Below are 15,407 nucleotides of genomic sequence, written 5' to 3'. Positions count from 1 at the left end.
CAAATAAAATTGAATTGAATTGAATTTTATTGAATTTTGGGAAAGCAGGCTGGGTCACTGGCTCAGCCCCGTTTCTCAGTGCCGTGTCCCCTGTGGGACTAAGCGGCCTCTGTCTGGGACCCCTCCAGACCGCTCACAGCCCCGCGGCCTGCTTTCATGCCCTCACGATCAGGCTGATTTCTCTGCATGTGGGGTGAACCAGCGGCAGCTCCAGACACGGACGATCAGAAAAATAATCTTTTCCAGACGGGAGTAAATAATCTATCTGGCGTCCTTATTTTTTTTTTTTCCACTCCTGGGGTTTTTTCTTTTTCTTTTTTTTTTTCAGTGTCCCAGACCTGTGACCCATTTCCACAGAAATCCCGCCGTTTGACCCTGATGTTCTGTAACGGATTGCAGGCTTAGGGACACACATCTGCCAGTCAGCGCTCAGACAGCTGGGGCCTCGTACGTAGATATCATACTCAACATGCCGTGTGACTGAAGAGCCAGATGCTAATGTGCTGGATTTCCACAAGCCTGTCTCCCTAGCAACAGCAGTGCATTGCCACTGAAAGTATATTATGTATACCCCCTCCCCAGTAAGATTAAATTTGCCTGTAAATGAATTCTTCCAGAAGACAAAGCTCCCAAGCATACCTCAAAATCAATTAGAAAATGGTTAAGTGTACAGAATTACTGTACTGCAGTGGCCATCTGTTACATCCCCCTGCCTCTGCTTGTCTGGGTAGCGCAGATGAGGCTAATTGCCTGATTGCCTGATTGGCTCCACCTGCCTGTGGCCAACATAAGCCCTGCAGTAAGAGGCTGAAGAGGTCTTCTTTGGGGCTGTCATGTTGGGATTTTGTGTGTGTGGTTTGTGGTTTTGTGGAGATCCTTTCTTGTTTTGTGAACATTGCGGGTTTTTGTTTGTTTTGGTTTATGTTTTAGTTTGTAACTTATATTCCTCCTATAACTCCTGTGCGTCAGGGTGTTCAGCTGCTCTCTGAAGGCAGAAGGCCCTTCTCCTGTGCGTCAGGGTGTTCAGCTGCTCTCTGTAGGCAGGAGGCCCTTCTCCTGTGCGTCAGGGTGTTCAGCTGCTCTCTGGAAGCAGGAGGCCCTTCTCCTGTGCGTCAGGGTGTTCAGCTGCTCTCTGAACGCAGAAGGCCCTTCTCCTGCACAGAGCTCTCAGTCTGCTCTGGGAGCCCGAGAGCCTCGTGTAAACCTGATTCATTATTCAGAACTGCAGACAAAGTCGCCCTCATTCTGGCGCTTTTACTAGGAGGAGCACACTGGAGGGCCGGTGTGTTTTTTATCCTTAGACCCGCTAGCCTCACGCCACTCTGTAGCACCCTGCACCTCTGCTCTTGTCCATGACCCCCCCCCCCTCCCCACTCCAACCTAACACGTCACGTCTGGAGAAATGGCTTGCCGAAGACGTAAAACGTACTGAAAGCAGATTGAAAGTGAGTTCCTAACAGAAGCAGCAGGAGAGATAAACAATTCTGATGTGTTGAGGCAGAGGGAGCCTGTGTTTGAGTGCCTGATCTAGTGCTTGTACGGGTGATGTCTGTGGTACATCTGATCTAGTGCTTGTACGGGTGATGTCTGTGGTAAACACACATTAATGGCCGCCGCGTGTCCGTTGCTGATTGGAGCTCCTTCAGACTCCGAGTGTCTCATCCACAGGAAGAAGGTGCGTCTTCTCAATGGGTCAGAATGTGTTCGTCTCTCACTCCTCAAATCTGGCCGCATGAGCCGGGAATCGTCGTCACCATGGCGATGTAATTAGAGCAGGGTGTGGAGCAGGGTGGGGCTTGTGAACGTGATGCGTTCTCATGCTGGTTCCTGTCCTCCAGGTGAAGAAGCTGTCCAGATACCTGGACCCCAACGCACAGGGGCGCCTCAACTTCAGAGACTTCTGCCACGGAGTGTTCGCCATCAAAGGTAAGAGCGCACGGGGAACAGGGGCGTCTACGACATCATTTCCTTTACTTTTTCACTCTTCCATTGGATTGCGTCTTAGATTTTCAGCTTTAGGTGAGAGTTTGATAAGGGTCATTGTAGCAAGTCCCAATGAACCACACATGAGGCACAGAGGTGTATGATGTACACAGTTTATTTCACGCACGGACCACAATACTGCCACTGTCGTCGCTGCCGTTGTTGTCGTCGCTGTCGTTGTCGTCGTCGCTGTCGTAGGCTGGAGCCTATCCCAGCGTGCATTGGGCGAGAGGCAGAAATACACCTTGGACAGGCCGCCAATCTATCGCAGGGCACACACACCGTTCACTCACACACTCATAACTTTGGGCAATTTAGAGTCTCCAATTAGCCTAACCTGCATGCCTCTGGACTGTGGGAGGAAACCGGAGTCCCAGGCGGAAACCCACACCGACACGGGGAGAACATGCAGACTCCACACAGAAAGGCCCCAAGCCGAGATTCAAACCCACGACCTTCTTGCTGTGAGGCGACAGTGCTACCCACTGCACCACCGTGCCGCCAAGTCTCGTAATGTACCTCTAATTAACAGATAGTGGAATCGTGTGAGTGAAAGAACTGGGTTTTGCATTGCGTTGCAGTCGTGGTGGCTAGGTACTTAGAGCTGACATCCAGGTATTTACCTCCTAATATAACCGCAGGTGGTAAGCATTGCAATTTATGTGCATACCTAAGGTTCGTACTTGTATCTGTCTTATTTGGGATATTTTTAGTGCCAGGCTCTGCTTCAGTAATCCCTCGCCAGCCATGAAATCACAACACTTTCGCTTTTCATTTCGAAATCAATATTACAACTGCCCTGATATAACTGCTCATAAATTAGCCTCCTTTAAAAAAATGTGTGTGCAAGCAGAACGAGGCAGAATCTTACAGTTTGTGTTTTCAGAAAGCATCCCATCGCTTTGCTCCCTCTCCCGTGACGGAATTCTTCGCTCATCGATAGGAGCGATCTAGAGAGCACATCTATGGTACAGTAGTGAGATTGATTTGGCTGCTTTGAGAGTTTTTTGAAAATTAGCAGAATGTGGTTAAAAGCGTCCGGCAGCCAGAGAAATCAGGACTGTTTTTCCATTATTAATGCTGCCTTCTGGAGTACTGAACTGAGCCCGGGGGCGTGCCGCAGAACGCTGTAGAGTAAGCTCTCCTCTGTTCCCTGTGAGGAGGTCAGACAGTACTGAGCGTGCTGGACAGGGTCAGGAGGTCAGACAGTACACAGTGTGCTGGACAGGGTCAGGAGGTCAGACAGTACACAGTGTGCTGGACAGGGTCAGGAGGTCAGACAGTACACAGTGTGCTGGACAGGGTCAGGAGGTCAGACAGTACACAGTGTGCTGGACTAACGGACGCTCAGTACCGTGCAGGACAGTGTCAGGAGATCAGAGAGTGCTGAGCGTGCTGGACAGGGTCAGGAGATCAGAGAGTGCTGAGCGTGCAGGACAGGGTCAGGAGGTCAGAGAGTGCTGAGCGTGCTGGACAGGGTCAGGAGGTCAGACAGTACACAGTGTGCTGGACTAACGGACACTCAGTACCGTGCAGGACAGGGTCAGGAGGTCAGAGAGTGCTGAGCGTGCAGGACAGGGTCAGGAGTCAAGAGTGCTGAGGCAGGAAGGTCAGAGGTCAGAGTGCTGAGCGTGCTGGACAGGGTCAGGAGGTCAGACAGTACACAGTGTGTGACTACGGACACTCATACCAGGACAGGTCGAGTCAGAAGTGCTAGCGTGCGGGACAGGGTCAGGCAAATGGAAGTTGTTTCCAGGCAATTGCCGATAGCTACGGGTGTTGGTGAGAGAGGTGGCAGCCTCTATCCCGGCGCGTACCGACTGTGTGTGTACTGTACTGTGTGTGCCAGGGCACAGCCAGGGGCTAAACAGGACTGGCACAGCCCAGGCGGCGTCGGGCAACATGCCCGGATGCCCATGTGGAGTCCACTGATTAAGAGCCATGTCTGGGCTGATTAAACCACACAGAGCGGAAAGAGGGAGGGTTTGTCCGTCATGGACTTTCTCGCTCTTCACTGCATTAATGAGCGCTTTGGAGCTTGGAAATATCCAGTGCTCTTGGGCCTGAGTTCATTACCTCCTGCTGCTCACTTGTCCAAAGAGTTTTATGTCTGTGACTGCGCAACTTTTTTATTTTTTTTGCAGCTGGCATTGCCTGGGCAGGTGACGCTGCTCAAAGACCACCAAAACACAGGCTAAAATGGCGTCTGCCCGTGCACAGAATTGGGGTATGGAATTCCGCTTCCATACCCCACGAGGCAGGGAGTTGCTCCTTTTCTCTCAGGCTGTTACTAATTCATGTGTTTTCACTTATTTTTCCCTCCTTGTCGCTGCTCCTCCTCTGCGCATGCGTGCGCGGGGTCGTGTGGCTGAGACGTGATAAATAATGAATGCATGGGAACATAAAAGAGAGAAAACTGAGTCCTGTAATTGTTCGATGGACCTTCTGAGCGGTCAAACCATATTGCCCCCCCCCTCCCCCCCACTCCCCTTGCCACAAAGAAAGTAGTTTTCAGCATTCCGTCATGTGTCCTTGGAAATACCTCTCGCTCTATGAGCTGGAATTTTTATTTTTTTTTCCCCCAAGCAGCTTCAGCCTATACTAGGGATAATGTGGTGATGACTTTCAGAGCAGAAGCTTGTAAATGATTTATGCACAGAGTGGAGGTTGGACAGATGGCTTTGACAGGACAGAATGGAAATGCAGAGAGTAGGCGGAAGCCTGTCGTGCTGGGCTGAGTCTGAGCCTTTAGGCCTGTGTGTGTAAACCCTTTGGCAGCTCTGCATGTAGCTCTGTTCCTCACTTTCCGTTGTCAGGCTATGGCCCTGAGAATCCTAGTAGCCATGTTGGTGAACTGGACAGTAGCAGTAATGCTTTGCATTTGTGTGGCACTTTTCTCACAAACTCAAGGCGCTTCGCATGTGATGAGGGGGAAACTCAACCTCAACCACCGACAATGTGTAGCACCCATCTGGGTGATGCACGGCAGCCATTTTGAACCAGAACGCTCACCACACGTCAGCTGAGGTAGAGAGGGAATGGACAATCTTTAGCCAAATAAACTGGGGGCTGATTAGGTTGACAGGTTCCAAATTCAGCAAGGACACCGGGAACCCCCCTGCTCTTTGTAATAAGTGTCATAGGATTATTTCCCTTGGTTTAACAGTGTCCTCTACAGCATGTCCCCATCACTGCACTGGGGTATCGGGATTTATTTGACCAGAGGGAAGATCGCTCCCTACTGTCCAGCACTTCCAGCCGCAACTTAGTCGTCCCAGGACGGCTCGTGTCCAAGCAGTAACAAACCCCGTACAAGCTCAGCTTCAGCCATTTGGCTGGAGCTGGGTACGTGATGTACACGATGGCATGGCTGCTGACCCATTGTAGCACAGCCTGATATCCATACAGTTTCCAACTCGTTTCTACGCATGCATAAACCTCTCTTTCGAAAAATACCCCTTACACATCCAATAATCTGCTGCATACATCCTCCTGTTTCTTCAGCTAATAAGTAACCATGGAGATCGTTACTAAGGCTCGCATGGCTCCGCTTTGGTGGTAATCGCTCCCAATATACGTATGCTCCATTTTAGCCCACTTATGCAATGTTCTTCTCCTTTTTTACTACCATACTTTTGTTATCTGGCATATTACAAAGCCCACACCTCAATGCACTGCCAGTGCGTCGGAAAGAGCTTCTGATGCAAAAACGGTACAGTTATTTAAGTGTCTCCAGTATTGACTTAACCACCCCGTGTAACTCATAGTCCCTCTGAATACAATGAGTACAGATTTGACAGCGTCGTACTGGAAACAGCAACAGCCGTTGTTCTGTTCTGTGTCGGTACATTCACAGTTGTCTGCGAGTTTGATGTTTTGTTTTTTTTTTTAAACTTGTTTTGCTGTTAAATGCCGAATTTGGTCCGGATGATGATGTGAGATGGTCCTGATCTTTTCATCCTATCCTGTGTTTCAGGCTGCGAGGAGCTCCTGAAGACCTCGCTGGGGACCCCCAGCATTGGCCGGCGAGCGTACGAAACAGACAATGGATACTACTATCAGGTACTTTGGGTGAGATGGGAGCCCCCCCAACCGCCCCCCCTCCCTCCCCCTTTTGGATTCAGTTATGTTGCTCTCATGCCACCCTCACCAGTGACTGGTGAGCCCCAAAGTGAGACTCTAGGGCGTGCTGTACGTCACCTTCCTGACTGTAGCACGTTAGCGCTTAGCACGTTAGCGCTCTGTACGTTGACTGTGCCCCTCTGGCTGTAAACAAGGAAAGCGGATGTTTCAATATTTCGGTCCATTAGACTCTTAATTGTTCGTACGTGGACGAGATTTTTAAAGTGGGAATCTGTAATTTTTTCATATTCAATAATGCCATGTGCCTTTTCACGCTGGAATATTTGTAGCAATATCATTTCGATAGTGTTCGCATTCTGAAATTTCTCCTCTGTATAAGCTGATTTTCCACTGGGGGTGTTGGGTGTGACAAACCCGCCAAATATTCAAATATGATGATGCAAGCACAGGAACTTGAATGGCGAATGCGACAGAGCAAGCGTCTAAAATATAAAAAAGCTTCTTTACAATTTGGTTTGATATGCTGCTCAATATTTTCGCATCAGACGACATTGTTTGTTGTATCTAGGAAATATTATTTCTCCAAAATACGCTATCACTGGATTGTCTTCAGTGTGCTCTTAAGAACTTTGTTTTAAAACGGAGCACGGGTGGCAGGAGTGTGAAACCACCAGTCACCACAGATGGCGCCAAATCCACCAAAATTGAGACATGAAGGATACCCACTTAAACAGTGGGATGGGTGTTAATGGTCTGGGTAAGGGGTCAGACATGGCTCTGTTAGAACAACAGCAGCGCAGAGAGATGGTCAGTGGGGGTCGTATGTCCTGAAGATGTGCAGTGCAGTGATGGCTTTAGAGAATGAGTCATGCTCATTAAAGCTCTGCTGTGGCCATGTCCTCCACATCACACACACACACGCACACACACACACACACACACACACACTCACAGCAGGGGATACATATAGCTATGACCTCCACGTCACACACACACACACACACACACACACACAGCAGGTGATACATATTGCTATGTCCTCCACATCACACACACACACACACACACACACACAGACAGCAGGTGATACATATAGCTATGTCCACTACATCACACACACTCACAGACAGGTGATACCTATAGCTATGTCCTCCACATTGAAAAGTGTCTCACAGCAGGTGATACATAACATGCTTGTGATTGTGCAGGTAAATAGAGAGAGTGGCTTATCAATTTGCTGCCCAGAAGTCACACTGGCTGTTTCCAAGTTATTATTTCTCGTTAATGTAATGAATTGTTTCGCATCTGGGCTCTGGAATACAAATAGCAATTTGCCCGTTGGCGTTGTCGTACGTCGTGTGGGTGTGTGATTTAGTGCAGTGTGACAGGCTCATTACCGGTGTGAATGCGTGATGTGCTCATTTCAGTGCTGCTGCGGCACGTGGTGCTCTGCTCTGTGTGCGCGTGCGGTTACCAGTCATGTCAACGTCTCATACCGTTTGACTTTGACTTTAAACTTTTATTTACGTGCCGTGGACGACACCATTGATTCCGTTTCTGGGTCTGTTGATCTCCTCGGTGTAGTGTAATGCCATTATGCCCGTGTAAGCAGGCTTGTTAGTGCGGTTTCATTGATCGCTCCGTTTTAATGATGTGGGAGAATTAGCCGACGCGTTCGCTTCTTTCGTTTCAGTACGTAATCGGTATGCAGGACGTGCTTCGCAGGTTTGCACAGTTTGCACTGCCTGTCTTTTTGCTGGAGCGTTTCTCAATGCCAAGCAGCGTCATGCACTAATAACTAGCATTATAATTTAAATAATCAATTATAAAAAGTCAGTTTTTACCATGAAAGTATATATATATATATATATATATATATATATATATATATATATAATTATTATGTGATTAGATTATTTTATGCTGTGAATACAGTAACTGAAAATAGGTCTGTACAAAGATATCTAAAAAGCTCAGCAATAATAGCATAAAGGCACATTTGAAGATCATTGCCCTGCATGTTATGCGTTGCATTTAAAATTAGCATTCCTTTAATGTAAGTGAACATATTCTAAATTTTAAAAATTAAGGGTTCAGTTTGAATACACATGCTGAAATTCCCAAATATAATTTCTTTGTGAGGTCAGTAGCTATCAGATTTCATCTAAAATGATAAAGTCATGGTGTATATAAAACCTTATTCTCCATAGTCTTCCTTTTCCTACAGTGCATAAATAAGGATTCAACTCCAAAATGAAAAGCATGAAAAATATGAGGTGTTGTATTTTGGGTGGGGGACTTTAGGATGCTTCCTGGGGCCCTGACTGACAGGAGGGCTGGGTGGTGGGGCCCAATATGAGAGCTTTTTTTGGGGCCCAAGACAATACTGACAATAGTTTAGTTTCGTAACTAAAACATACTGACACAAAGTTCCCTTGGGTTTGTGCGTTTTCTGGACTGCAATGTTTTTTCCGTGGCAGTAGAGGGCAGTGTTTAACAACGGACCAAGTAAAGCTTATTTGCTGGAGGAAAAACGATGTGCCAAGTATAATTTTCCATCAAGTTCCTCTTGCATGATTTTGGTTTCAGAGAGGAAATACATCTAATAAAATTTTTTAGTCTATTTTTCAGACTCGGCATGCTGCTTTTCAACCGACTGTTTGATAAATATCATTTGTTGAAGAAATAGTCACCGCGTTTCAATGTTTAGCATTTGTCCAGAACATGCACATGTCTTGTCTTTTCTCGTGAATACATTTTAACCCCTTCGCTTTTTAAAAAAAATCTTTTTTGCTCTGATTTCGAAAAAAATGAAAGTTCAGTATTTTCATCAAAGAGCGCGCTTACACTTCTGACCAGAAGGTGGCGCGTTCCTTCAACGCTAGCCTGCGGAACAGGACCGGCAGGCACGGAGGGCTTGCCTCTGAGCCTGCGCGTGGACCTGTCACCGCAGATACCGTTCTTCATATCTCGTATGTGCTGAGAATCGCACTTCGGATGGAACACTGAGTCAGAGAGGCCTGTTCTCATGCGTTATGTCATGAGTGGTATCGTTGTGCCAATCTAGGCTCGACAGGCTTAGGGCACCAGATGGACTCTTGCTCGTGCGTCCGTGTGGTGCTCACCCTGAACGGCTTCTGCTCATGTACACTTGCACTGATGGGAGAAAACTTTCCCTGGGTTTTAAGTAGATGCTTTAATAATGTACACACCGACAGATCATAATGATGACCTGCCGTGAGAGTCGCACCAATAAGACTGCAACTGTGTCTTTGGGAGAGGCAGTAGGGGGGGGGATGAAAGGTTGTGGCTGTAGCATTTTGTACCCTTGATCTGGCAACCTGGTAAGAAGATGCGGAGAACTGAAAGGGGTCTGGTGGCAAGCATGTGATGTGTCATCAGTATGTGAGTGCAAAGCGGCCATCTAGAATAATAATGGGTAAGGAGCTGGTCCTAAATGTCTTTTGTATCCTAAAGGTCGCAATATATAGGCCCACTAGGACACTGCTGTGGTACCCTTGAGAAAGGTGTTGTACCCTGCATTGCTTCAGTATATATCCAGCTATATAATTGGATACAATGAAAATGCTGTGTAAAAAGGTGTGTAAGTCACAATGCCTGTAATAGTAATGTAAAGGCACTGTGTCGCGCGGGGGGGGGTCGCCAGGTCTGCGAGCACATGACACACGCTGCACTGTCTGCCTGTCACTCGAGAGCCCAGATTCCATTCCCTCATTCAGCGGGACACCCAGGACCAAAGGCTCATTGTGCCAACTGGGGAGGGGGGGGGGGGGATATAAGTGCTCTTGAAATATTTACTAATGTTGGAACTCGACTCTTTAAGCCTTCTTGGGCTCACGGCACTACTTGAAAAAATGGCTGATCACTCAAAACACACTTGTGTTTCAGCGGCGACGTTCCCTAGCAACCACGCACGGAATGTTCAGGTACGCGGGGTATTTGGCAGGTAGTCCGATTAGATCATATCTTCAGATATATGTGCGCTTGTGCTTTCATGAGCTGACTGTCGTCCCCTTGTCACTCTCATTTGTAGATGCAGAGATAATGTATGGGTGTAGAGACAAATGACAGGAGTGGTGATGTGGTGGAATCTGCAGCTGGGCAGTGCAGCGAAATCGATATTATAAGGAGGTGGAATTGAGCAAGCAAGGAGAGGCCAGCTGCCGTTTCGTAGACGTAGCTTCAGTTTATGGATCGGGATTTAGTCTGGTTTTAGTTCATCGTATTATCCGAGACCAGGTTGTGTTGCCATGGTGAGGCAGAGCTTGCTGTCCTTCCCAGACCAGCGAGCGTTGGAGTCAGGGGCTCTGCGAAGGCCATCATGCCCCTTATTAAGGTGACCCAAGAGCAAAAACCCTCAAAGACAAGGAGGGTTCAGAGTAAAAGGAGCTGGCTCTCGCCCCTCTAAACCGATACGCTGTTTGTGTCAGCGGTTGTCGAAAGGCCAAACTACAGGCTGTAATGCATTATTGATTCGGCAGTTACATTACATTACATTATAGGTATTTAGCTGACGCTCTTATCCAGAGCGACTTACAACAGAGTAACCAAACTCAGGATCAAGTCCGCTTAAGTCCATTGAACAACATGTAGATAAAAAGCCTTTACTATGATGCATACAATAAAGAGAAACAAGATAGTCTGAACAAAAATTTTTTTTTTTTTTTTTTTTTTTTTTAAATAGTTATGGGAGAGGGTTTAGGGAAGAGGAGAGAGGTATACAGAGAAGAGGTGCGTCTTGAGTTTCCGTTTGAAGGTGCTCAGACACTCTGCTGTTCTGACCTCCACTGGAAGATCGTTCCACCATCGTGGGGCCAGAACTGCAAAGAGTCGAGACCTTGTTGCTGCTCGTGTAGGGGGAGGAATCAGCCGCCCTGTAGTAGCCGATCGGAGCGATCTGGCCGGCTTGTAGGGTCTGATCATCTTCTGCAGATAACCAGGAGCTGACCCCTTGACTGCTTGGAAAGCAAGCACCAGTGTCTTAAACCGGATGCGAGCTTGCACTGGTAGCCAGTGGAGGGAGATGAGGAGGGGAGTGACGTGGGAGTCACGAGGGAGGTTGTAAACCAGACGTGCTGCTGCATTCTGGATGAGCTGAAGGGGTCTGGTGGCTGATGCTGGGAGGCCAGCCAGGAGGGAGTTGCAGTAGTCCAGACGTGACAGTATCATGGCCTGGACCAGGAGCTGTGTGGAATAATTGGTGCTACGTTGCTACGTTGCTCCTGCCTCTGGTATCAGCCTGCACGGCAACTGCACGGCGACCGTGGAGGTTAGCTCCAGGACACGCTAGCGCGAGCACTCGGGGAGAGAGAGAGCCGCAGTCTCTGCTCTCCAACCCCCGGCGTTTCTTCAGACGAGCGTTTGGAACCCTTTTTAAGCTCTCCTTAAAGGGTTCGCTGTTGCGCTCAAGGAGCTGACGGGACCGAAGGAAGCGGTTTTGGGGGTACCGGACGGCCAGATTACTGCTGTGATAGTGAGAAGTGTGGGAAGGCTGTTGGCTGAAGGATCTGCTCCCATAGTGCTTTGCTGCTTCACTGCTCCTTTGTGACGTTTCTCATCCGGAGCCATAGAGAGGTGAGCTTAAGCACAGCCGCGTCTGGAAAAAGAGTGGTGTATGCTTTATATATACACACACACACACACACACAAACAAGCATGCACGCACACACACATGCACACACGCACACACACACACATGCACACATGTGCACCTGTTACACACACAATAATGCACACACACACACACACACAAGCATGCACACACACACATGCACACACATGCACACACACACACACATGCACACACATACGTGGCAGACGGTGATGATCATTCTCTCTCTCCCACCCTTTGCTCTTTCGGGCTGTTGGAGCGGTCTGGTGTGCCCGTCCCCCCTGCTGTGCTGTGCTGTGCTGTGGGGACGCTGAGCGTCAGTCACGGCTCAGAGCGCAGCAGCTCTGCGTGGAGCCTGTGTGCCGTCTGGGAACACGCGGCTGTGCTCATCCGGCCTGTGCTCATCTGGCCTGTGCTGTTTCTGAAGCCTCGTTATCACGGGTTCCAGCACAGGGTTCGGGGACGGTTCAGTTTGCATTATGAAAAGTCGTGAGAACAGCTGCCGTTTAGCAGTTTGGTAGCACAGTTAGCTGTTTAGTAGTGCAATTAGTCATGAATTACCCTGTGGTGCTGCGTTTGACTGAATGAACTGGACAGGCCACTGCAGTGAAGGGATGCCACAGTGTTGCATTTACTTCCTGGGTAACCTGGATTTTTTGTTTTTGTTTGTTTTATATCAATTTATATCAATTTTGTTCTCAGCTTTTGAAAAAAAACCTTGATTTAACCCGGAAAAAAACCCGATTGAGATCGAAATCTCTTTTGCGAGGGGAACCTGAAAGGGAGCTTTAGAAAAGCGTCAGGATGTATTGTCATGTATAGAACATTCTAGAGTTTCATTCATCGCTTGAGCTCACCTGGGTCGATGTGTGGAGAAGAAAAATGTGTGGGGATGGGCCCCTGGCCCCCATCGAGCCGAGCATTGAGAGGGAGAGTGAGAGAGGGGATGGCCGGATTACAAAAATTGCGCGATTAGTAAAAAGAGGTCGTAACTACGGCAACAAAAATATGGAAACCACTCACTCAGCTTGACCCTGATTTAGAGAAGCAGTCCAGTCAGGCACACAGGCTTTCAAATATAAATGGGAATTACATTGTCGAGCGGCGGGCGTCTGATCTTGGCTGACACGGGGCAAAAATTAGCCTGTGTGCTACGAGGGCGAGATTGAGCCGGGTCAGTGGTTAACTGGAACAGGCCGAGGGTAACGGGGGCCGGCGGCGGTGGCGACGGGGAGCGAGTGGTGGGGCGCTTTGATGAGGCGCAGCTCTGTGCCCCCCCCCCCCCCCCCCGCTTTTCGCAGAGCGCTGCTGCCCTGTCCCCTTTGCTTGTCAGCGCGCTCCTCTAGCTCAGCTAGCTAAGACACGCTAGCTTTGCTCAGTTAGCTAAGACACGCTAGCTTTGCTCAGTTAGCTAAGACACGCTAGCTTTGCTCAGTTAGCTAAGACACGCTAGCTTTGCTCAGTTAGCTAAGACACGCTGGCTTTGCTCAGCTAGCTAAGACGCGCTGGCTTTGCTCAGCTAGCTAAGACGCGCTGGCTTTGCTCAGCTAGCTAAGACGCGCTGGCTTTGCTCAGCTAGCTAAGACACGCTGGCTTTGCTCAGCTAGCTAAGACACGCTGGCTTTGCTCAGCCGCCGCGGGAGGCTTGTTCTCCTCGGGTCGCGTGACCGAAACGTTCCGCTCCCCGGACCGAGGAGCCGCTCCTAAAACCTTTATTTTTTTATTTACTTTCTGCTGGCAGCTGGAGTGGGAGCGGGAGCGGGCTCATCAAGGAAGGGGTCACAGTGCTTATTACTCCTTACTTTCATCATTTCTCCTCGTTTTCTCTCTTCTTTTCTGCTCTGTAAGCACGGGCCGTTCCTCATCCTCAGAGATGCCTGTGGCTGGAGAAGTGGAAATGAGCTTTAAATTATGCTGTATAATCCCCTTCTCTTCTCTCTGACCGGGAGCTAGCTCTCTCTCTCTCTCTCTCTCTGCCTCTCTCTCTCTCTCTCCTTCTCTCTCCACAAATGAGATGAGATGCTGCAGTCCCCACTGCCACCCCGCAGGCATTTAATGCTTTGATTTAGGAAAAGGGGTGAGAGGATATTTATGGTGCGGCCACTGAAGCAGCGCTGTAGTGTCCTCCCTGGAGCAGCGAAGACGCTGCAGGAGTGACTGCGGTGCCACCCTGGGTGCAGCAGGCTGGACTGGGCCGGGCTGAGCCACAGTGTTCAATGAGAGCAGGAGGTGCACCGCCCTGGTGTTGGACCGACCTGCCCCTGTCCCTGCTCGGTCCTGTCCCAAAACCACTGCCCCTGCCCCTGTCCCTGCCCTGTCCTGCCCCTACCACTGCCCCTGCCCCTGTTCCTGCTCTGTCCTGCCCCTACCACTGCCCCTGCCCCTGTTCCTGCTCTGTCCTGCCCCTACCACTGCCCCTGCCCCTGTCCCTGCCCTGTCCTGCCCCTACCACTGCCCCTGCCCCTGTCCCTGCTCGGTCCTGTCCCCAAACCACTGCCCCTGCCCTGTCCTGCCCCTACCACTGCCCCTGCCCCTGTCCCTCCTCTGTCCTGTCCCCAAACCACTGCCCCTGCCCCTGTCCCTGCTCTGTCCTGGCTCCTGTGTCTGCTCCTGCTCCTACCTCTGCTTCTGACCCTACCGCTGCTTCTGACCATGCTCCTGCCCCTACTTCTGCTCCTGCCCCTGCTCTTGCCCCTACCACTGCTTCTGACCCTGCTTCTGCCCCTACCACTGCTCCTGCCCCTGCTTTCGCCCATACCTCTGCTCCTGCCCCTGCTCTTGCCCCACCACTGCCCCTGCCCCTGCTCCTGCCCCTAGCTCTGCTTCTCACCCTACCACAGCTACTGCCCCTGTCCCTGCTCTGTCCTGGCTCCTGCCCCTGCTCCTGCCCCTACCACTGACTGCTCCTGTTCTATACGTTTTGATTAATGACCAGACAGTGATCACAAATTACTACAAATGTTCATTGTCAAGCCTGAATATATAGTGATATAGTGCCTGTGGAACTGTCAGCTGCTTCTCCCGTCAGTGTTCTCTGAGGGTTGTTGAACAAATGGGCAGTCGATAGCATTGATCGTGCCTGATGAGGAGTGGTGTGTGGAGGTGGCACCTGTCTGTCTGCTGTGCTTTATGAAGATGTTTGTCTCTGCAGGTGGCAGGCTGCTGCTCGTCTAGCTCTCCTCCTTTGACTCTTTTTTTCTCACATTATGCATTCTTTCACATTCCTCCAGTAATGAAATCAGCTCAGCGGGATTTATGCACACTGCAGTGGTCTCAGTGAACCGGTGAGCCTGACTCTTTCTGTGAGTGGGAGGGGTTAATGTGTCCATTATGTTGTACTGCAACCATCTCTGATTGCCGTTTTGGAAACAGAAACAGTGTTTGTGTGTCTGGGTGTTTTCCCTCATCATAAAATTCATTATCTTACACAAACAGACATTAGTGGCAGAGATAGTTATGCATCTATGCATTTTTGTCCTGTTTTGTCTGTCAATGATGGAGTTTATTGTGTATTGTTAATTATTATTATGAAGTAACGCAGTTCCTTTTGGTTTCAAAATGAATCAGTTGGATACTGTTGGAGTCTGTTTTGGAATGTTGCTCGTATACGATTGGTAGCCGAACACAGCGGCCAGATGCAGTTTTTATGCTGTCCAGATGCCCCGTGTGTGGAAGCACTGCTCCTTGCTCTGATGTGGTCGTAAAATCT

General features: G+C 49.4%; 1 protein-coding gene across 1 annotated transcript in view; it reads left to right on the top strand.

Annotated features, from left to right (window-relative positions):
- The window catches only part of rab11fip4b (RAB11 family interacting protein 4 (class II) b), an 84,146-nt gene that overhangs the window by 9,632 nt on the left and 59,107 nt on the right, over positions 1-15,407 (top strand). Inside the window, exons 2-3 of the mRNA XM_064324238.1 lie at positions 1,839-1,926; positions 5,960-6,045. Coding sequence (XP_064180308.1) covers positions 1,839-1,926; positions 5,960-6,045 — 174 coding nt within the window. The remainder of the gene's footprint in view (positions 1-1,838; positions 1,927-5,959; positions 6,046-15,407) is intronic.

This window comes from Anguilla rostrata, chromosome 2 (assembly GCF_018555375.3).
Source record: "Anguilla rostrata isolate EN2019 chromosome 2, ASM1855537v3, whole genome shotgun sequence".
NCBI lineage: Eukaryota > Metazoa > Chordata > Actinopteri > Anguilliformes > Anguillidae > Anguilla > Anguilla rostrata.
Note: the sequence above shows the minus strand (reverse complement) of the source record. Positions and strands in the feature narration are given on the sequence as shown.